Source organism: Amphiura filiformis, chromosome 17, assembly GCF_039555335.1.
Source record: "Amphiura filiformis chromosome 17, Afil_fr2py, whole genome shotgun sequence".
Taxonomy (NCBI): domain Eukaryota; kingdom Metazoa; phylum Echinodermata; class Ophiuroidea; order Amphilepidida; family Amphiuridae; genus Amphiura; species Amphiura filiformis.
Genome location: NC_092644.1, coordinates 12,392,030 through 12,416,952, shown reverse-complemented (window position 1 = coordinate 12,416,952; position 24,923 = coordinate 12,392,030). Strand labels below are relative to the sequence as shown.

Sequence of the window (24,923 nt, the reverse complement as noted above, 5' to 3'; positions counted from 1 at the left end):
ATACTGCATGATTTTACCAATTTTGCGGTATGAACATTTTGCCTTTCTGCAAGGCAACAGTCGTAATTCTGCTCCAGGGCTCCATCAACTTCCAACCTCTAAACTTTAATAAACTGATTATAGGCCTAAATTATACAGTTATCTTTAATAATGCTGTATACCAATGATGAAATGAAAGTTAAATTAGCTGAGTAAATCATTTCAGGTAGGTAACAAGCTATTGGTAAATTAGCAGAATCCCATTCTAAATTTTGACGTGTGGGAGCCACCGTGTAGGAGCCACGGCTCCACCCTGTCATTTTTTACTTTAACAGTCCTAACTTTAGAAGTTTACATGGTATGTGCAAACCTATGGTACCATTTTAAAGAGCTCATCAATAGCTTTAATTTGATATGTATTTTACCTATATAGGGTATCATGATGTGAACTAAAATTGGCAAGAACGTATAAAAATCTCGCGCCAATGTCACGGCTCCAGGCTATCAGTGTACCAGTTCAAAACACATGGCCATATTGTTTTTAAATTTTTTGTTCCCTAGGTTTTATGTTTTGTAAAGCGCCAGAGGCTATTTGCGTTGGGCGCTATATTAAATCTCTCATTATTATTATTATTATAATTTAAAATCAAAACATCAATTTTGAACTTGGAATATGCAAATGGAGGGTGATAATAATCATGAATTAAGCCAAACCAAAAGCTTAACTACGCGGTTGGGATGTACAACGTATCCATAATTGGCAATATCATCTGATCAATCTGAATCATCTAATATGACAACTCGACGAAACTGAACTAGCTGTTGAGGAGACTATAATTATCTACGATAAGCCTGCCCAGAATTCCAGAAATTGGTAGCCACCAAGGAAGCTATTTTGGCATGAATTCTCTGATTTCTCCGGAAATACATCGACTTGGGGCGTCAAATTTCAGGATAGTAATGAGAAAAATACGATCAATTTTATGCATTTTGATATCATTAATAGAATATGACATGAAAACAAAGTATCAATTTTCATATTTTTTAAATTTTTAGGTCAACCATGAATGATCCTAGCATATAGGTTACCCGCCGAAAAATGCGCCGGGTACCGGGCACAAAATTATCACCTGATCAATGTGAATCGGCTAATATGACAACTCGATGAGTGTTTTTTAAAGCGGCAGCTCAACCCTTCAATGAAATCACAATGGCAAACGAGAGTTGTCGTTTTGTCAATTTTTCCTTTTTTTGAACAGTTTGAAAATGTCAAAAATTAGCTGCATGATGACTTTGCTGAGGCAGATTTGTGCATTTTTAACTCAGCTGTATCTGTGTATTTTTGACAGACTTGTAGTACATCATTTTATTTGAGTGCTCCTACCGGTAGGTACCGTACTGTGGATTTTGTACTTGGCCCTGTTTTAGCAATAAATAAAATGACATCAAGGAGTATCTTAAGGGGGTACTACACCCCTGGCCAATTTTGTGCCTATTTTTGCATTTTTCTCAAAAATTATAGCGCATTGGTGACAGGTAAGATATGTATATTATAGGGGCAAAGAATACAACTACTGCACTGAAAATTCAGCAACTCAAGGCAAGTAGTTATTGATTTATTGATCAAATATTGGGTTTCCCTCATTTTTGACTGTAACTCTACAACTGTTGTCTGTGTTGAAACAAAATTTCCAGTGCAGTAGTTGTAGTCCTTGCCCCTATAATATAAATATCTTACTTGTCACTAATGCGCTATAATTTTTGAGAAAATGCAAAAATAGGCATTAAAATTGGGCAGGGTGTAATACCCTCTTTAATTGTATCAAAAAGTTGCAGAGCATCTCATTAGAAATGAAGTAAAACAGCCAATTCAAGAAAGAAATTAACTTACATAAAATCTATAATAAATTACTGAAATTGGAAATTGGTAAGGCTAAAAACTTTTACGGTTTACAATATTTCAGAAAACGGACTTTTGCGATGCTAAGAACAACTGAACAAGGTTGTGCGCACTTTGGGCTGAAAATGGAAAGGAAAATGAAACCTGCCGCTACCCGTATTGAACCGGGTACCTCTTGCACAAAAACACAACATGCAAACCAAATGTGCCACGAGCCAGCTACAACCATCTTTGAATTTTTAGAGCTTTATATTACTGTCGTCGATCTGAAGTCTCCTTAGCAGTTAGTGTGGTTTGTTCTTTTTCACACAATGTGAATGACACGAAACTGAACTAGCTGTTGAGGAGACTATAATTATTTAAGCCTGCCCAGAATTCCAGAAATTGGTAATTTCAGGATAGGAATGAGAAAAATATGATCTATTTTGTGATACCAAAACTAAGGCTGGCTCGATAAATGAGGGAAATTATGGGGTAAAAAACAAGGTTAAAACAACTTTTTTTTTTTTTTTGAAAACAGCTAGGAAGTTTTTGTCTCAAAAAACAATTTCAAAATGATCGGAAAAGCAAAAAACATACCTTCGTAAAATCAGCATCACTTCCATCACATAAAAAGATGATCAGATGAGTGGAAAGTGGTAAACAATAAAATGAGGATTTTTTAAAGAAAAATACATCACATTTTTCAAGAAATTTGCCATCTTGAATAAATGCAGAATCACATCACACAGTAAAAACCTGTCAAACGCGGCTTGAAAATAGGCATAAACCATACCGTTACACGAACGAAATGGTCGTGTAACGTAAGGAACTATCTTGGTATAAGTGTACACAAAGCGTTTATTAAGCTGAACTTGAAGCTCTTCTTTTACAACAAAAAACAAACTTGGAGAATTAAATTGGACTAGAATATGAATTCAACATTATTTATTCACATCAAACCGAATATAAAAGTCAAACAAAACAAGTAAGTAACTAACTAACCATGCACTAAATTTAGTGTCAACTGTCAAATGTCCGATAGTTAAAGAAAAATGTCAATGGGGAGCGCCATTGTAATAGATCCCGTTTTTGATAGATGCACCACTGTGGATAATAATGACGTCAACTCACGTCATTTTCGTCACAATCCTCAATTGCTGAACCCCTCTAGGAACAATTGCAATCGCACATGCTTGGCTTGGCAAGCCAACTTTTCCAAAAAGCCATGTGGTCGGAGAATACTTTTTGTAAATGCTAGATGGCCTCAATGCTATTGCATTACCACAGTTGATCAAAGAGCAAGTAACTGGGGATTTCCGTACTAGTGTTTATTATGTTAATGTTTTGTCTATCGCCTGTCAGTCTCACACTGAATTTACATGATACATTCAATCGCGGAGTGACGGTCAGCTGGATTGTGGCCAATCAGGTATCGCGCTTTAAAATTCGTATTCCAAGTATCGTAAAACATATTACGTGATTGGCTACAATCCAGCCACCCGCCACTCAGCGATCAAGTGTATATTCAGCATCAATAACATACTTGTTTTGTGAATCATGATGATGAACATACTCAGTGTAAAATGAGAGCGGTAATTCCCAGTAAAGTAGGAGTGTATACATGTAACTTGTTTAGAAAGGATTTATTTATTTTATAACAACTTTTATATTGATTTTAATCAACAATATCGGCCAAATTTTTCATGATGCTGGTGAGTAACTGAATAACTGATCGGCAGTAACTGAATAACTGATCGGCTGCATGTTGCTGCCCATATGGCAATGGTACGTGTTTACAAACAGGGCGCAGGGCCGTATGGAGCTTTGCTTACATAAAAATTCCCGGCTAAAAATGAAATACTGACTCACGTGTGATGATCATGATAATACGTGTACACGTTCGTGTAACGTGTAGTAAGATGCGTGTCACGTAAGGGATAATGCACGGGATAATACAAGCCTACTTGAAAATGCTTGATACGCGAGCATAAATCATCGTCAGAAGGAGCGTTCATCAAAAGCTTGTGCTACGTGAAGTGTTGGAGTTTACATCACCGGTTTTGCATTCAGCTCTTTTAGGTCAAAAATTGTGGAAAACATGCGATTTTGGAACAAAATAAAGCTTGTTCGAAGAAATTATAAAAGGTATGTTTGTATTGCTAGAAACATATTTAAAGGTCCGTACCCCGATCGACAACATCATCCACCCGATTTTTGTCATTGATAATGAGTTTTTGGTAGGCCTGGCTAAAGCAATGGAAGTTCAGAAGTAAACACAGCCGATCACGACAGGCGATTGCATCAAAAATGTTGCTAAAATTACACTTCAACAAAATTTTAGACTGTCCAAAATACGCAAATCTTGCTTGAAAGATACAGTTGACTCATCGAAATAACTTTCATCCAAATTTCAACATTAACAGAATAAATAACCTCCGGTGTAAAAAATTGCACCGCTGTCTGACTGAAAAACCATAGTAAAGTACTCTAGCATCGAAAGCGTAATTATCGTGTGCCAATTCGAAGCTAGAGTTCTCGAGTAACTTTAAAGTGAATGACCAAGTCAATAAAATTTCTCTTTACAGCTAAATTACTTACTGTTTGGAGTTGTTTCTTTTTTGATATATATCATCAATAATAAATAATAAATTAGAATCATAATGTCCTACAAATGTACTTGATTAAACTGAACACTATCAAGTCCAAAACATTTTAAAATAAAAATTGGAAACTTCAGTCTTCAGGACCACTCAAAGACACCCCAAGAAAAGTTTCACTCCAGTTATGGTGAGCACTTACAAAACTGCTCCATTGTCACTGTACATAATTTCGATCGGCAGTCTGGGCATGCGCAGATTGAAATTTGCATAGCTAATGAGCTTCACCCACATGCAGAATGGCGCACACCATACATTGAATTATCGTCCACAACAACCATTTGATCCATGCATATCGATCGTGCTTAATCACTTCCTGGTAGCGCTTGTTGCTGAATTCGGCACCAAAAGTAAAATATGACTCTCAACTTTACGCTAAAAACATACCCGATTGCTGAAAAAACCTCCTTGATAGGAAGCAATCAAAAATCGACAGTTTAATTTACTTGAATTTTGCAATCCCGAGTTCCGAGCTGCAAAAGTGACTCGAAACAGCGATGAAAAAATTGCTTAACTTTGGTAATATTTGTCCAAATTCGCCGGGGTAAAAAGTATCTTGATCAAAACATAGTGCTGGGCTCACATGTACTGTAAGATAAGACGACACCGGAAGGGTATCGTCATTGGTTTGCAATAGGAAGTCAATGTTTGCCAATCGGGATATCGATTGATTCGCCCAGCCCTCAGATTTTCCCAATGACGCATGACGTCATAATGAGCGGCGCTGTTTATTACGTTGAAATTCCCTACACGGTTTTGTATGTGGTGAGTGAGCATGTCAAATTCAACAACCCGACCGACAGAATATATAGTGAGGGTGGTCTAAATGAAAAGATGTCAACAACAAATTGAACAATGCATAATGTAGCATTTTAATTAAAGCAGGGGCGTGCCCAGAAACCGGGAGGCTGAAGTCGAAGTCTGAATGCAAAATATTGAAAGGTTTAACATTGGCGCGTCAGCCCCGCAGTCGCACGCGCGCGACAGGCGGGTGTCTGAGCCTGGGGGGATGTGCCCCCCTCAGAATTAGAAAATTTTGTAGGTTATTTTCGGACAGTGCCTTACTATTACGCTGACTTTCCTATTCGGCGAGGAGGACGATTTCCTCGTAGTTTGTTTACAAACAGAGTAAAGGTAGACAAAGGGTCTGTCAAAACTGTTCCGCTTGTCCAAATACTCAAGTATCAAAAGGATGGTCCACAATAGAGTGATTCACGCAACATGAATACTTGAATAGGGGATTAAAAAACTGTGAAGCAGGACCATGTCCATGTGCTTCTTTTGTCCACTTTGCCATCAAGATTTCGAATAGAAACAGTTCAGACCCAGTCCCCAGAACAGGATCATGTCAGACATGCAGAAATTAATATTTTGTTCTGGGTCTGATTATTCGGACTAATTTTCGGAGCATGTATATTTTAACAGATTTCCAACTGAGCCGTGAATTTTAGTTTTAAATGGCTATGCCACTCTCACTCCCTCTCTTCCTTCTCTCGCTCTTTCTCCCTTTTTTAAATTTTTTTAAAGACCCGGGGGATGCAGCCCCAAAGTCCCCCCCCCCCCCGGCACGCACCTGGTTAGTGTAGGTATGCTAGGTGAATTCAAATTTGCCATCAAACTGCATCATTTTATATATCAAATTAAAGCCCTTGAGTAAACAAAGCCAAAACTGAAAACCTTTTTTTCATAGCACTTTCCGTAGCAAAGTTACATCTTGTCAAAGACTGACTTTAATCAAAAAGATTCAGCTAGCAAAATTCCCCAAAACGGCATTTCGGGGGTGTTTCTAGATCTTTTGTTTCATTATGAAAGCAGCTTTTTTTAATGGAACTGCTATCAAAATCCCTCTAAAATTCCATTTGCGAGTGACTTATCACCATAAAAAATCATCTATTTGGGTCAAGTGAAGTATAGAAAACATCAGTGCCGTACTATTACTCTGACTTTCGTATTCGGCGAGGAGGACGATTTCGACCTCCTGGTTTGTTTACAAACAGAGAGGTAGACAAAAAGACACTCAAGTATCATAGTATGAGAAGGATGGTCCACAATAGCGTGATTCACGTAACCTGAATAGGGATTAAAAAGCTGTCACGTAGAACCATGTGCTTCTATTCAGCATCGAAGTGGTTACGTAATTCTCTTGGTTACCGGATCACGCTACTTTAGTATGCCTTCGAGTGCTATATACTTTATGTGGTGATCATTTCGATCGTGGTTCATTACTCTAGCGCGTGATCCTGTTGACATAGTAACATTACGTAACTTCGATACTGAATTGTCCAATTTGCCATCAAGATTTCATATGGAAACAGTTCAGACCCAGTACACGATCATGTCAGAAATTAATAATATTTTGTTCTGGGTCTGATTATTCGGACTAAGAAAACATATTTATGTAGGTTTCTTTCTTCGGCCAGTTGTTTTAAATTTCTATGTAAAAATGCATTGACATTGACTGTCGGCGAATTTGGCTGACTAGCAAATGTGTTTGCCTGGCATACCTAGTTAGTGCCGTACTATTACGCTGTCTTTCCTATTCGGCGAGGATGACAATTTTGACCTCCTCGTCTGTTTACAAACAGAGAGGTAGACAAAAGACCGTTCCGCTTTAATATTTTGTTCTGGGTCTTGATTATTCGGCCCTGGACCTGGTACATGTCATGGGTAAGCATTGTCATGATTGTAATTGTTGTAAGCTTAAAGTTATGAGCATGCGGATTTTGCGAAATAAGACCGAACAAGTAATAATAGTCGAATATTCAGCTCGAGATCAAATTAAACGATAATTCAGCAAAACAGGTTTGACAATTAAATAACCTTACCTAGAGCTGTTGTTTGGTAGAAAATTCACCAGGAATTCCAGAACATACACGTGCAAATATGAACGCAAGGAGAAGAAAAGATGGAGGTGCAAAAAAATAACGGAGACTTCAGAACTGCGCTTGGTTTAAGATGCTGGAACTTAAAATTATATTTTAATTCAATTAATTTTGTTAACAATCTTAGTAGAAACTATTTCAAACTTAAAAATATTATATAATTATATTTTGATGAAATAAAAATTCAAAAAGAAACTTTTATATTTTAGTTAAAAATGTACACTTGGCAATGATGAAATAAAGGCATTTAAAAAAGTCATCAACTGCACTGCAAATTATTTCAGAATTTGAGCATCGGATAATGAGATTGGATCGAGATGAGATGGGAGTGGGCTGAGTTGTGATCCAGTTCATTGCAATTTGCAGGGCCCTGGTTTTGACAACAACAAAAATAAAAAAAAACAGTCTTGCAGAAAAGGACCTGAGATTCATGACAGTTGTTCCCACTGATACCCAATTTATCAGGTCAGTAATAAATTAGAACCATGGAACTTAGCCCTAGAACTCTGGCCATAGTATCCGTTTTTTACTTCTACTAGGGCCAGAGGCACTTACATTGACAAATTTGTTGGAGATGCTTGAACGATCCAATACAAAAAGTGACAGCATTTCAATGCTTGGTCGAACCAATACAAATGTGTGTCAGGTCACTAATTAACATGATAAAACCCACTTGAGAACACACAATCGCCGGTCATTTCTAAAGATGCATTTATACTCAATCGCTTTTGCAGAAACCTGAATCGCACGCATGATCAGTGCACTAAATCGCCGTCGTATTTGCCTGCTGAGCATGCGCATGATTCGCTGTTTTTCGAAGACGACACGTAGGCCTATATTGAATCCCTCTGTCGGTCAACGTCGTAGTAAGCGACAATGATTCAGTCTGATGATGAGTAACCCATTGGTATAAACACAGCTTTACACAATGACTAATTTACATAGGCACAAAAGACCGTGTTCATGTACCGTTACTCAGCCAAACATGGCAGAGTAGGTCCCGGATCTTCGTACATGTTCCTATCTCCTCAACGTTATACCTTTCCAACAAGGAAAGAGATACGAAAGGCGAACGTCTAATGGAACTGTAGTGTAAGTAAGGGAGCGATTGTTATTTATGGCAGGGGGGAATGGGTAAATTCACGGGGAAACATGAAATTTTTTGTGTTCTTGAGGGGGAACCTGAAATTTTAGTTGAACCAGGAGGGGGGATTGTTAAATTTTAAATGGAGAAAATCGGGAAAACCAGGGGGAACTCGAAAATTTTGAGAGGACGCGAGGGGGGAACGCGACATTTTTTGTTGATATTTTTGCCAAAACACCCATTCCCCCCTGCCATAAATAACGATCGGCCGGTCCCTAAGCTTACAAGTAATTAAGTTGAAGTATAAACTGTTCCACCATAGCATCCTTCACATGTTCAAATCAGCACTCAACGACCACCTTCACCCAAGCACCAGACACCACGTTTAATAGAGCAAGTTTCCGTTCACAAAGTTGGTGGAATGTTTCCCTCGGGATGCCTTGCCGACTTAACCAAATCCAGATCGATCCATGGGTTCTTGAGCCCTCGATCCCTTGGCCTTGCTGGACTGGTGGTATTGGAGTGGAGGGTATTAAAAATTGCAGGGGGGGGCAATTTTTGGTGAGCCGAAGGGTGGGGGGGAAGCAATCTTTGGCAAGTGATTTTTGGCACACAATCCATGCTTGGGCCTTGGCTTCATTTGCATGTTGGGTTGGGCGCCTTTTAAATAAAACACTCTAAAAAAAGGCTGACCTTAATAGGAAAACAGAATGGAAATGCTTAACTCATGAAATGAGGAAGCCCTGCCATGCCAGAGGCAGAGCAGTTCTTCTGGGCCTGCCTGGTTATCAAATTAATCAGTGACAAGGCTATCTCTGATTTTGCTAGGTTCTAAATGTTCTAAGGCCGAGTAAAAAAAAATACATGTTTCTCGTCCGCGCCCTCCTTGTTTGAAGATTTTTCAAATTTCTTTTTATTTTGTAAACTTTCAGTTATATCTTGTTGAAAAAGATGTTTCAGAAGTTGAAACTTATTTTACAGCTTTGTGCATAATACATCATTTTGGTTTTGTGATCACTAGATAGGGGCCTACCTCTCAAAACAATAAAATAAAAAGGGCCTCCTCCTTTTTCTCTAGTGTCTGACCGATCAGGTCCTTTAAATCTGAATCGGCCGATTGACCGATCAATTCCCTCTTTGACCTGCCGATTCGATCACCGATCACCCATTCCCCAATTGTAAATAATGGCTGCCATCGCCGTGAGTAAATTTCACCCGTATGTTGAAAGGGTACTTGTACATGTACGATACGCAAAGTATTACCATATAATTATGTATGCTCTGAGCACAAAAAACACACTCCCGTATTCATTTAAAATACTTAATTTGACCATGATTATTATCAGTTCAATTTACCTTTTCCCCCTGATCAGAGTCTTAGCCAGAAATCAGAAACCACCCGTCCAAGCAGACACCAAAATTTGACCCTCAAATATAAAACAACTTGTCTATACCCATGGAAGGGTCACTAGGGTCAAATATGTCCTGATTTGGCCTTTACATGTACATGTACCCTTACCAAAGGTCGAGGCCTTATCTAAGCCTCAACTTAACCTCAGAAAATAAGCCTCGTGAATAGCCTTAATATCCTTAGCCTCGTCTTAGCCTTGTCTTAGCCTCACCTTAGCCTGAAAATTAGCCTAATTATTTAAATTAGATAAGCCTCAAATAATTAGCATAATTAGCCTCAAATAATTAGCCTCGTATCATTAGCCTCACATTATTAGCCTCAAAATATTAGCCTCGGAATATTAGCCTCATAATAATTAGCGTTGTCTTAGCCTCATCTTAGCCTCACCTTAGCCTCGCCTTAGCCTAATTATTTAAATTAGTTAAGCCTCGCAATATTTAGAGGCTAAGACAAGGCTAATAATTTGAGGCTATTTTACGAGGCTAAACATTACATGCATGCAGGGACGGTTGGGCTATTTATTGATCCAGAGAATAGGTGATAAGTGTTACTAATATTTTTGGGGTGTTATGAAGTGGGGGTAGGGTAATTTGGTGAATTGTCATTTGGAGAGTTCCAATATGGTGAGTTGTCAATTGGAAAATCCAACTATGGTGAGTTGTCATTTGGTAAGAGTTCCAATATGGTGCAAGTTGTCACCTTGAGCATACTAGTATTGGAAAGTTTTGTTTGTAAAGTTGGGATATGGTGTGCTGTCAATGTAATGGGACGGTTGTATTTTGAAGTGCCGAGGGGGTAATTTGGAGAGTTCAAATATGTAGAGTTGTCACCTTTAGCGTATTGGAAGAGTTTATGTTTATGACACGTACACCATATCCCAATATGTCACCAAACAACTCTTTTAATATGCTGAAGGTGACAACTCACCATAAGAACTCTCAAAATGACCATCCCCCACTTAAAAGTACAAACATCCCCATACCACATCTCAACTTTTACCAAATATAACTCACGATATAACTCTTTCAAATCGGGTGTAGGTGACAACTCATCACATTCAACTCTCCAAATGACCCTTCCCCACTTCACTTCAAAGTACAAACACTCCCAATTTATGCATCAACAGAACACACCACATCCCAACTTTACCAAACATAACAATTCCAATTTGTTGACGGTGAAAACTCACCACACTTGAACTCTCCAGATGACCCTCCCCCACTTCAAAGTAGAAACATCTCCAATACATTGACATATTGCATGCACACCACATCATCCCAACTTAACCAAACATAACACTTCCAATATGACAACCTATCATATTTCATTATTTGAACTTTCCCAACAACATTAACTCACCATATTTGAACTCTCTAAACAACCCACCCCCAATTTAAAGTACAAACATCCCCAAACATTAACATAACACGTACCCCAACAACATCAGTGCAGTAACACGTTTTCACCTGGGTCAGCCAGCATCAAACTGCAGTATATACATGTCTGCAGACTACAATGCATGCATGTCTGCTGAATTCAACAACCTCAAAAATGCCATATTTCCTGATGAAAAAGAAGCAATAAAATACTGACTTTGAAACTTACGAAAAGCTGATTTTTCTTCCAGAGACATGGTTGTTATGCTCCCCATGAACTAGGCACTAGTAAAAAAGCCTAAAATACCCTTTAAACTGTTAATTTTTCAAAATTATTGGCAGTTTCTGAGCAGCATACAGTCTGCTCCCTGACAGTTGGTGACCTCTGACCTATCATGTGACCATATTTTTGAGGCTAATAATAGCCTCAAAAAAAAAAGTCGAGGTTAATTTTAGCCTCAAAATTAAAGCAGGCCAAGACGAGGTTAATTTTTTAGCCTCAAAAACATTTCAGGCTAAGACGAGGTTAATTTCTTAGCCTTGTCACTGATAAGGTTAATTTCTTAGCCTCAATGGCTAAGTTGAGGTTAATTTTTAGCCTCAAAAGATATCGAGGCCAAGTTGAGGCTAAGGTAAGGCTTATTTAGCCTCGACTTATGGTAAGGGCTCTGAATTAGTCTCAAGTTCATATAACCTTAAAATCATCTGTTTTAGAGCTATCACATCTGTAAAATCCATTAAATCCACCCGTCTAAAATTAGATTAGGCCGTCTTAAAGACAGGTGGACGCATGGCTAGCTAAGACCTTGCCCCTGATGTCTGAGTCCGTCGAATCATTCGATCGATCGCCCCATTTTAATATTGTGTTACGTAGTTCTTACTTCCGGGTCACAGTGCTGTGCTTCCGGGTTAAACATGTGCATGTCAGATTGGAGAGAGCTACGGGCCGTGTGCAAAACTCACACTGACTTGAACGGTATGATTATAGGTTTATCGCCTACAAAGCTTGTTCTTTTGCTAAATTTCGCTTGATTTAACTAGTTTATTTCGAAGAAATATACCATTAAATGAATACTTGTTAGGCTAATGGAACTCGATTGTTAGTTTCCTATTGACCGCCCGCATCACTTTTTCAATTTGACAAAAACTTTCATTATTTTCATAAAAAAGTCAATGATCTGAAAATTGAAATGGAAATAATCAAAATTGAAACTCTCAAAATGTCTGACATCCCCTGCTGATCATAATCAGCAGTTTTTCTTAGTTGTAGGGGTAGAGGATGTAGTAAATAATGGAAATTTAAGGATTACCTCATCATGTTTCTAGTGATTACAAAATTGCAAATTTCTTTTCATTTTAATGAAAACAAATTCAAATCTTTTCTCAATCTGTTGCAAAATGAAAGATGATCTAAGCATAGATACTGGTTTTGAGATGGTCTTTCATCAACAATATATACTTTGGTACTGGTGGGGAACTTAAATTTGGAGAAAGCTGTTCATAAAATCATTGATTTTGTTGACATAATGGATAATGAAAAGAGACCGAATAATGAATAATGAAATACTCAAATAGCGACCTCGTCCTTTTTTTCAAACATCCAATCGGAAACTAATAATCGAGTTCCATTGGCCTTAAACTTCAACAATTACTTTCATGATATTGGGTGATCCGTGCATTACATCGGCGGATGAAGGAAAAATCGGCCGATGTAGATCACTACCGATAAGCTAATAATCGGCCCGATTCGGAAGCTACCGATCAGATCGGTCAGTCTCTATATTTCTCAGATATCAATCTGTATGTCGAATACCCAAAATATGGTGCCAAATACAGGTATTTAGCGTCGTTTTCTAATAAAAATAGAAAATAAAAAGCCCTCATCCTCGTAATTTTTAAAAACTTGGCCTAATTGATATTTTAACGTAATTGTGTCAAATTCAGAGATAACCTTGCCACTGATTAATTTGATAACCAGGCAGGTTTGGTTCACCCCAGAAGAACTACTCTGGCGGGGCTTCCTCTTTAAATATGCAAATTTTCCTGCTCGCTGCGCATGATTCTTCAAAGAATTGTTTTAATATGTTTGAAATCTGGCGATGATTGGAAGGCAGTATACACAAAGAATTAGTCTTCCACACGAAAGACAGTGCCAGAAGCGCTGATAAGTGATTGAAAAATGTATGTTACATTTTATGTATGTACATAAAATGTGTACACATGAGTCTTCAATTTCCTAAGAAAGCATTTGAAACATAATTACATACAGATGCTTGTGAAATATGATTGAAATCAGACCAAACATTTAAAACCTTAAAATGTACCGTAAGGTGTTAGAATTAAGTGATTATAATAATATTGTCAACAGTCCAGCCTGTGGCCCAACACTTGTGCCGGCTAAATCAGATGTGGAGATGCAGGAGGTCGGGGTATGTGTATCACTTGCTAGTTAATGACAACTGAAGTTGAAATTTGGTTTGCAAACACAATCATATACATGTAAGTACATGTTTACAAGTGACGTGTTGGAAGCTAAATTGTACGAATACATGACCATGAATACTGTATGTTCCAGAAGTCATGGATCGGATAGATTTCTCAATCACTTATTTTCAAATAAAGAAATGCGATTTGCGAAACACAAAAAAGGGTGATTGTTCATACCACTTGTTCGCAAAATGGAAAAAAGGTACTCTATTTACATCACATCATCACATACATACATCATTATTCTTCATTTACCAATTAATATGCACAACTCCTCTCAGTTTCATTGTTCCGTTTGACGCACATCACATCACATCTTTTGTCTACTTTTCTGTTTGTAAGCATAATTGGAATTAAAACTAAGGGGCTGTGCAATAAATGGGGAGGGGCTATACTTTATGGTATAATTCCAAGGAGGCATGCAATTTTTGGCAGAATGTCAAAAGGGGTGAGGATAATTTTTGTCACACATTCATGGGGCCCTTTGAATAAATGCTCAAAAAGGCTTATGGAAAGAAGTACAGAAACTTACAATATCAAATTCTTTTGTGCTCACTATGTGTGCAGTACACCATTTAGGTTTGCAAAATTGGGCAGGTGCAACGTAAGCATGTATGTGCAAACCAGGGGGCATGGATAATGGGGTAAGGATTTTGGGCAGGCCAAGGGTGCAAGCAGTTTTTGGCAGGTTGCATTGTAACTGTGCAACTTCATAAATCATATAAAAGGAAATGTGGATTCAACTTCAAGTTGAGTTCATCTGCAACATGATGTGTACAATCCACCTATAAAAAAAAAAAAAAAAAGCACTAACCACATGAAAATATTTACATAACCAAAATATCAACTACCATTTACCAACATTAAAAACCCACTAAGAGTGCTATTCAAACGAAACTGAAGTGATTGTATATTGAGGTTTTCAATCATGCTAATTGATGTTTTTTCTCTTCACTTTACAGGAATGCAACATAAAACACGTAGCCAGTGACATGCATGGTAGTATGTGACACTAGTAAATGTGATTTTATACAGAAACACTTGCAGAAATGGATGCCTTTGTTTCTCAGATTCAGAGCCTTGATGCATCTGATATCGCCTGTATTCTGAGGCAGGTTCAAGGTGGAGAACTTACTCTTGAAGAAACACCATCAGGATCCAACCAATCTACAAGCCACTCTCAAGCTGGCTACTCAAGAGGTGTGGAGCCAATGAGAGATAGTTCTAGTATCATCAAAACAGTACAACATGCTGCAGAAACTATCGCTCAAACTGACTCTGACTCTGACCCGATCTTGTCACCGGGAAGACTCATGAGTCTCCGACACCCGGGAAGAAATACTCTACCTCTGCAGCCCACAGATGTTCACATCCCTGTACCTCACTCCAGAACAGAACTTCAAAAGCAGATCTTTCAGGCTCGTTTGATGGGTGCGCCACGAGAGGTGGCTGAAAGAATTACTCAGAAGACAGGGTTTGGTTCTCCGCCAAGAGTGAGACCAAATATTGGGCTGAGTCGTTCATTGTCTCATCCTGTGCATCAGGAGGAAAGAAGCGACAGGTGAGTCAGTTCTTGGGGGCCGGATTACTTGGATGTTAATTAATAAACCCTCAGCCCTACCCAACGTAGCAAGCAGGGTTTTGCTACGACACTATAATAATATACTTTTAATAGTTGAGTAGTAGGGGAAATAGCTGGAAATAGATAAGATCCTGAACTTTCAAAAACATAGGGTCACAAAGATCCAGTTATTAGTAATGAACACCACTTGTAACCACAATGTCAGGTTGTACATTGCACCTTTTTCTTTTTTTGCATGTTTTGTTGATCATAGGTGCGTTGGTAGAATGACAGAGAGACATGAATATCCAGAACAAAGGCAAGAGCATAGAAGAGAAATCAATGTCTATCATGATAGATCAAGAAGTCCTTTGAGAAGGGATGAGAGAAGGCCGCCAGAGGAGAGACGAAGGTCATCAAGTGACAGGAGGCATTCTGGGGAATGGAAGTTTGATAGGTCTCCTGAAACTCAGGCTGGGACGTCATCTATGGACAGAAGCAGTCATAAATCCTGGGACAGGGACAGAGTTGAGCATGAGAGTAGCAGTAAGAGACTTTCAAAAGAGCATGACAGGTCCAGGCTTGAGGATGGTAAAAAAAATACCTACAAGAATAGACGAAAAGCTACGAGGGAGGAGAGAAAGAGACAAGATGGAGATAGAAAGAGACGAGATGAGGACAGAAAGAGGCAAGATGGTGACAGGAACAGACAAGATGGTGACAGAAAGAGACAAGAAGATAACAGGAAGAGACAAGATGATGGAAATCCATCCAATGATGGCAACACAAAAAGGGAACACAAGGAAACACGAAAAGGGAAGAAGAGAAAGAAACAAGATGACAGAGATGAGAAGGAGGAGAGAAGGAGCAGCACCAGCAGCATATCAGAGGTAAATGAGAAAGTGTGCAACATGTGTGCAGGGATCAAGTTTCATAATTTATGCTGTTTTGGGGCCATGTGTTGTGTGGTCTTTATGTTATGGATAGATGGTTGATTGGCTGTCTGTCCGTCCAGTCAGCTGTCCGTTCATCCAGGCATGACCTTATATGAAGTTAACTTAATGGGTGACTCCATTTGTGTGGACGATTAAGGGCTGGGGTATGAGCGTTTGGACAGTATTTATTTTGGGACATCAGAGCACATCAGACATATCAATTGCATTCTGAATACGAAGAATGTCATTCTGATATCAAATAATTTTGATTTTTGAAATTCGCACATTTTATGGCAAATCATTAAAAATTGATATTTTTGATATTTAACAGTACTTGAAGTAAACTTTATAAATCTGATGATTTATACTTAAAGTGTATGTAGGTGGGATGAAAAGCCGAGACGAACAATTGAAAATTTTGACCTTTCGTATTGAAGATATGGATTTTTTCCCCAAAAACACCAAAAAAAATAGGTCTTTTGGGGAAAAAATCCATATCTTCAATATGAAAGGTCAAAATTTTCAATTGACCGTCGACTTTTCCTCCTGCTACATACACTTTAAGAATATATCATTAGATTTATATAATTTACTTCGAGGACTGTTATATATCAAAAATTTGAAAAATATCAAATTTTTATAATTTGTCATAAAATTTGTATTATATTGTGATTTTCAAAAATGAAAATTATTTGATATCAGAAAGACATGCTTCGTATTCAGAATGCAATTCGATAGGTCCGAGGTGCTCTCATGTCCCACAAAAAAAATACTGTCGAAACGCATAATAAACGCTCATTTTAGATCCCAAAAGATCATGTCTTGCATAGGGGTGTATGGATTTCAACTGGACTAGCCCAATTACCACTCAACTCTAAACTTGATATGGTGGTAGGAGTATGGTGACCTGGTGTGCTGTATAGATTTATTTCATAAATGTGATGCGAGCAAGCAAAATGAGTTTGATGTCGATCAAAATCAAAATTCAGTTTTCAATTTCATTAAATGAGCCATATTCGGGGCTTCATTTTGCTCAAAACCCCATCATAATTAGACTTACAGTTCCAGAGATATGACAATTTTAGTGTTACTCGGAACAATAAAATACATATCATCTTCAATATTCCTGACATCCGACTCATTTTGCTTGAAATTAAAAACGGAAAATATGACACAACATCCAATGGGGGAGTAACACAATAGGTATAAACAAAATTAAAAACCCGACGCTTCGAAAAAGACAAAACTTTTCTTTCTCAAGGGATAAAATCATTTTGCTTGATCACATCACAAATTTAAATATCAGGTGCCAAGATTATTATACTTGTTTTTTTAAGAAAATACTTGTATTTAATTCCATCTTGGAAACTGTCCAATATAAATTCAAAGCACTGAAATAAGTATTAGACAGTGAATTGACCAACATTTTTTTTTTACATTCTGTAGTCATATTTTCCTACATAATTTTAATTTTTCAACATTTACAGGATTCAAACGCTAACCCCAGATATCTGCTTAGTGGCATCACACCTAACATGACCTCTGAAGATATCAGCAAGTATTTTTCCAAGTTTGGTGTCATCACAGATTTGACCCTTGCACCCAGTGAGGGCTGCGGATACATTGAATACAAGAAGGGCATCGACACCAGCGGGCCAAAGAGAAAAGAGGGAGGAAAAGTTATATAATCTGGATCACCTATTGTTGGGCAGTTTCATTGTCTGTACAAGAGTTGATACTACATGTAAGCAGGTAGGTGATATTCTTTAACATTTCTGAAATTTGATGATGATATTTAGGTATAAAAAGGGGGCTCAGTAGCCTTTTCCCTGGATATGCTCCCATATTTTTAATGCTACGCACAAGCACTCTGCAATTTTCAGTATTTGATCAAGTACTTGTGTTACATCTTTGGCTTTTCGGACACAAAAAACATTTTAAGGGAATTCATAGTAATTTTGCCAACAAAATAGATTTTGATTTTGACATCATTAAATGAAAATTGAAGTTTAATTCAAGGAGAGAGGTGAAAAATATTGAAAAAAGAAATGTCTGTTTTATCAGTGATGTTTTGAATGTAGGATTGCCAAAAATACATGTTGGTCTTAATTATTTGTCATAAAACCTGTTCATTTTCAAGAATCAGGTTGTGTTAGTGTATTCAAATACTTAGATGGCTATCACAAGTGGTTTAAACTTTATTCAGAGATGAAACTTTCAGGACATCATCAGAAATCAAGAAATGGAATATTGCGTCCAGAAGAAAAAGTCGGCAAAAGTTCTGATTACCAACCATTGGGCTATTCCAGTTGAAATCCATGCACCTCCTTAATCTCCCACACAGGGGGTGTAGATTTCAAATGGAATCACCCATTCAGGTTACTCTATTTGAAATTCACACTCCCTGTGCGTCAGAGATTAAGGCCATGTCTTCTATAGGAATGTATGGATTTCAAATGGAATAGCCCATTTCCACTGGATTTTGGTTTCTTTGACACTTAATTTGGTTATTTTGTGTTTCTGTTTAATCAGGATTCCAGCATACAAAGTGACCAGCTGAACACAAGCATAGAAGAAGTTCAAGAAATGCCTCCGTCTGTTGCAAAGGATCCTGTGGTCCACTCCCAAGTAGACAAAGATGTGTCAGGCTTCTCTATGGAAAGCCTTGGTCAGTTCAAGATCCCAAAGAAAGCATCCGCTGCTGCAGGAAAACCAGAAGAGAAGGACCAATCTCCAGGCATTACCCAAGATGAGGATCGCAAACGAGGTGCTTCTCATGAAATAAAAGTGGTCCAACCAAAAGAGTGGCCAGGCGTTATACCAAAACTCCCATTGAAATCAGAATGGAGTCGTGGTCGTAAAACCATGTCAATTATGCGCGGTCTGACTACAGAAATGGTCAAATTGTCTGATTTGATACAAGAAGACTGGTTTGATACTATCGGTGAGATCGTAAGATTCATGCCGCAGATTCCAACTGTGTATACCAAGCTGAGCCGAGAGGACATGGGAGAGGTACGAGAGGAGTACTTGGAAGCCGTCAAAGAGGGGAAGTTGAAGGTAGAAAGTGGGCAGAAGGAGATTCAACAGATAATGCGATTTTACGATACAAAAACTATCAAGCCGCTTGTGACAAAATGCAAAGATGTGGAGAGCTGGATCACATGCCAGGTAAAGCTAATTTGAACACTTTTAAACTTCTATTGTTTTCAGAGAATCATTTGGGATTGTCCAGTGTACATATTAAAGAGGACAAATAGTTGACCAGGCCAACTCTGGCCAGGGAGGTAGCCAATATCTATTTTTGTGCAGTATCTATTACTAGAATGTTTATTCTAGGATTTGGACAAGTGACCTTGTCCTAGATGTTTTACTACACTGGTCTGGACCTTGGTGAGTTGGATACTTTAAAGGAGGATTTTGTGATCCTAGCATCCTCTTTTTATGACAGTTTTAGTACATTCTAGATATCCATGAAAAAGCTTATTCCCAAAATTTCAGTTGATTCCGATTTTGCATTTGCAAGTTATGCATGATTATGCATATTCCACTGCTCCATATGCTACTGTTGTAATTTCTGCAGTACTTGATACCAGAACAAAATTCAAATATGACGATATTTTTGCTAAACGAATTAATCTGCAAGAAATTTTATGTAGCCAGATGTTTCCAGCGGTATAAAAATCTCAACTTTTTTTGAGAAAAGAGGGGATTATCACAATTATGTTTTGCCAAAAATTTTGAGCTTGTTGTAACACTTTATGAGTGAATCCAGATGTGTTGGTTCCTCTTTGCGGTATATTATCAATATGATATTTTATGCTGCATATATAAAATGTTCTCCTGTTTGTTTTTTCAATTGCAGAAGAAGCTTTTGAAAAGTTGGATTTGGGTGAAGAATTCCAAGCTCTCAATCTGTCGGAGAAACACAAATTTGCATGTTTCCTGTGTGACGTGTGTCACAATAGTGGCGAGAACATGCAGGTAAGTACTACTAAACTATACAATAGATCTTTAGATTGATAAAGGTTCTTTTTCAGATCCAATAAAATGATACTACTCACTCAGAAATGTTTCAATTCCAATCAGGAATCTTGTTCACTCTGGTACTGGTGTTTCTAGATGTTTTAGATCCGCAACACTGCTGTCTGGTTTTTGATAGCGTCACCAAACTTTCTTGTTGCGGGAATTTATGACCTGGTCATAAATTTTGTCCAGTCTGTAAGCCCCCTCGTCCTTGTTCATGGTGTCTTTCCTCTACTTCTAATCCAGATTGTTTCCTTTAGCTAGCGTGTAGTTTTGTTGGATTCTTGATCAATGACCTGAGCCTCTTGATCAACGACCTGAGCCTCTTCACCATGAACAAGGACGAGGGGGCTTACAGACTGGGGAAAATTTATGACCAGGTCATAAATTCTCGGCAACAAGAAAGTTTGGTGACGTCATCAAAACCAGACAGCAGTGTTGCCGGATCTAAAAACATCTAGAAACACCAGTGCCAGAGTGAACAAGATTCCTGATAGGAATTGAGATATTTCTGAGTGATTAGTATCATTTTATTGGATCTGAAAAGAGAACCTTTATCAATTTAATGAACTATGAACGATCCTGATGAATCAATATAAAGAGTATACAATGGATTGCCTCAAATTCAGTAGTGAGGTAGGTGCGTGCTTAGCTAGTTGCAGTATCAAATAGCATGCGTAAAGTTAATCTTGCAGAGCATACACGCACACACACAAGAGTTTGTGAGCATGTTTACAAGGCAACCACAGAAAAGCACTGACATCAATACTGAACTTGAAGTGAACCAAAGAATAAAAGATGCTCATTCATTGATTTGTTTAAGAGCTTTGTGTTACCAAAATGGTCACAATTCTAGTTGAAATCCATACACCCCCTATGGAAGACACAACCTTAATCTCCCACATAGGGAGTGTGAGTTTCAAATGGGGTTACCTGAATGGGTGACTCCAATTGAATACCTCCTGTGTGGGAGATGAAGATTGTGTCTTCCACAAGGGTTGTGTGTGGATTTTAACTGGAATAACTCAGTTTGGTTTCCTCTCCTTGTGAGCTATACATAAAAGCACATGCAGTGTTGCCGATGATTGATGTATTGTACATTGTGAAACTAATTTAGACCTCCTTGCAGATGAGATCATCATAGTCACACACTTGACAGTAACATGCATATATATACCATTAGCAAAACATGTTTAAAGCATGTATGACACAACAGTGCCACATCCTATATCATCCCCAGGAAATTCACTCTCCCATGCTCCCTCAGAAGAAAATTCAAAGGAATTTGCAAGAAACTTTCTGTTCATTATTTATCAGTTATAATTTAGAGCTGCTTCAAATATGCAATTGCGGTTTTTGTTTTTTTAAGATCTTGAGATTTTGGCGGGAAATCACATACCTTTGATTCTTTTTTTTGTTGAAAATCAAGATGTGTTTTTTGGCCTACAAAATCAAGTTTTTCCAGCATGCCCAAGTTATAGTTATATGTTGTTGTTTTTCATGTGCTCTCTCTCTTTTTCCTTCTCCTCTCTCTCTCATATATAGCATTACAATCAACATGTTTCAAACACAACTCAAGTCACAAACAGCATAGACTTAACATCTGTTGTGCACGCACTACATTAGGCAGGATGTTCATCATCAAGAATTTACAAAGAATTGCCAAAGATCACGCCCGACAAGGATGGAGAACAGAAAAAAGTAAGTTATATTTGGTTCAGGCCCAGTCCTGGAAATAAAGCAGGTCTGGACCATATTTTGGGCATTCACTGGTTCTTGTATCTATCCCCTGATTATTTGTAGAAATATATTTATGTGAAAACTGAACATATCTAAGACTTAATTATTTTAATAATAATAAAATTATCATTCCACAGTTTTATCGTGCTGGTAGATTGAGCAATGTTTGGGAAAGCACTTTTTATTTAGTTCTTGAGGGCGCACTGGGCAAAAAATTGGGAGTCAACAATTCACAATTCCAATCGGTACATGTACAAGTTGTGCCCCCCCCTTCTGAAAAACATTTGCCCATAAAACAAACCCCAATCTTTTGAAATGCTTTGTATTTTATCATGTGACAGATGAGACCTTTGGTTTGTAAAATATTGATTGTCATTCTATCGACATGGATCTTTTTTTGTTTGTTGACATGTAATAACAGAGTGTCCACCATGTATATATATTACTCAATGGCATCAGAGTTTTGCAACATGCATTAACAGACAGCTATCACTCGGGTGTATTTCAAATGCAGTATGTTGTAGTACGGTGCATTGCGGCACAGCACCGCATCGCTAAGCAATTGCAGTATATTATGAATGGACCATTACGCCCAGGCCTTACAATGCCTGGACCATGAGCTAAAGTGAGCTCCTGGTCCCAAAGATGGCTCCTGGTCCTATAGTTTGTAGTGCAAAATATTGGACACACCAGGAGCCAAAGCTAAATAACCATGGTGTAAAAAAGCCTGTGTGCCTGCTTATTAATATTAGCCTTGTTTCAGTCTTCAGATGGGTCATATGTGTATGCAACATGCCCGGCTATTTTCTAAGGTTCCGTAGAATATCAATTTGATATGATATGAAGCTGACCCAGTTGCGATGTAAAGTGCACTCAGATACTGCCAGTTCTTCAGTAAAAAGTAAAATGATTTTTTTTTTGCAGGTCTGCTCCCGAAGCCAATTTTTGTGATGTGTGTATGCAGACCTTTGAAGGCAAAAGAGAGAATCACAACCTGTCTAGTAAACACTGTGTAAGTTGACATCGCGCTATTCCAGATGAAATCCATACAACCTCTGTGGAACCCATGACCTTAATCTGGGACACATGGGGTGTAAAATTTCAAGTCGCTCATTTAACTAACCCTGTTTGAAATTCACACACCCTGTGTGGAAGATTAAGTCATCTCTTGCACAGAGAGGCATATGAATTTCAACTGGAAGGCCCATTAAATGTATTCCTAATTAGAGTACCAAGATTTGAATCACGTAATCTCAATGTAAAATCTTTATATCCACACTATGTTATAACAGTGCTAAACATGGTTTGTGAATATTGGGATTTAAGTATAGAAATCGAAAAGATTTTTAAAGCTAGTTCAAGAGCTTGATTTCATGCACTATGTGATATACTGCTTTCAAATACCATCTTTCAGCGTTATTACCCTATTGGGAGTGACCTTTGCTGTCTTAATGTTAGCACTTGGCGGATAAGAGATGTTGGACTGTAGTGAAATGTCATTTACTGGACTAAATCCTTTGTTGTTACCAATTATGCATGTTACTCCCTTCCATCCCTCCCCTCGTTTTGCCAGGAAACAAAATGAAAATTGTGTCCATAAGTAAACAGCCTTATACTGATGTAATCTTTTTATGCAAATTATTCTTTCCTTGTCTGTAGTTTAACAAGGCGATGAGACCAAAATGCGAAGTGTGTGACATGCTCTTTACCAATCTCAAGGATCGACTTCACCATGTGTCAAGGCCATTACCACAAAAATGTAGGCACAGTGTAGACTTATAAGCTGATCAAAATATATGATGCGATCTAGCTAAATTCAGTTTTCAATTTCATTACATGAGCCATTTTCATAGCTTTATTTTGAATTTGTTGTGCTTAAAGTCAGTTGAAACTTTTTAGATAATATATATATAAATATTTTTTTAATCTGAAAGTACTCACTAGGATCCACAACATGCTCATCTATCAGGGCACTTTTCTTTAACCCCAATACAGTTACACATTCATTGAATGACCTTTGAAAATTTGGATACACAACTAGTACTCATACTCCATAACTTGAGGTCAAATTTTGCTCTATGATTGTTTAATTGAGGTTATGAACTATGGCATTGGGATGAAGCCATTGTGGTCCATAGTGACTATGAATAGTTTTATAATCCAAGACTTTATTATCTATAAATTGAATTTCAGACTTTACAGCGGAAGATTGAAAATGGAGACCTACCACCAGACTACAAGGATCCCATTCTTGAAGATGAAACCAATGAGGCAGAAAAAGCAGAGAAAGGTAGCAATGAAACAGACGATGATGATGCAGAACCTGACAAAGCTGGCATGGAAGCGGAAGACTCTTCCATTACCAAGCCTGAAGAAGAACCGCTGGAGATTGGTGATACTGATGTAGAGATGGAACAGAAGGAAGAAGGTGGAGAGAAGGGAGCAGAAGAGGACTGTGTGGTGCATTCTGAAGTGGGCAAAACCTCTAAATTAGATCAATTAATGAGAAAGCGATTGGTATGGTAAACTTGACCCAGATCAAGTTTTATACCACAGATTCCTAGTATATGTACCCTGCTGAGCAGAGGTGATATCAGGAGATACAACAAGAATACTTGAAAACCATCAAGGGAAAGATACAAAATGGACACGATGAATATCAACAAAAGTATTGGAGTGCAAGGTGCGCTATGTGATGAAGTGTAAGAACCGTGTGCGATTGGATCAGGAGCCAGGTAAAGTTGTTATTGTGGCACTACATTGAGGTATTTGATTTGTAATACACACTCCCCTTGTGTAAGGTTTAGCTTAAGTCTTCTATACAGGAGTATGGGACTCAAATAGAATGAGCAATTGTGTAACTTCCATTTGGAAATACTCACTCCGAGTGAGAATGCCACACA

General features: G+C 38.0%; 2 protein-coding genes across 2 annotated transcripts; both read left to right on the top strand.

The window, feature by feature from the left end:
• Positions 1-15,602: 15,602 nt before the first annotated feature.
• LOC140136971 (uncharacterized) lies at positions 15,603-17,903 on the top strand (the record flags this gene model as incomplete). The annotated part of the gene is made up of 2 exons (XM_072158634.1): positions 15,603-16,209; positions 17,742-17,903. Coding segments are annotated over exons 1-2 (765 nt in total), but the record flags the coding sequence as incomplete, so codon positions are not given.
• A 2-nt stretch (positions 17,904-17,905) lies between these two features.
• Positions 17,906-19,440, top strand: LOC140136970 (uncharacterized). Its single transcript, XM_072158632.1, has 2 exons — positions 17,906-18,006; positions 18,787-19,440. Exon 2 carries the CDS (start codon positions 18,841-18,843, stop codon positions 19,438-19,440), a length of 600 nt encoding a protein of 199 aa, XP_072014733.1. The 5' UTR covers positions 17,906-18,006; positions 18,787-18,840.
• Positions 19,441-24,923: the final 5,483 nt, after the last annotated feature.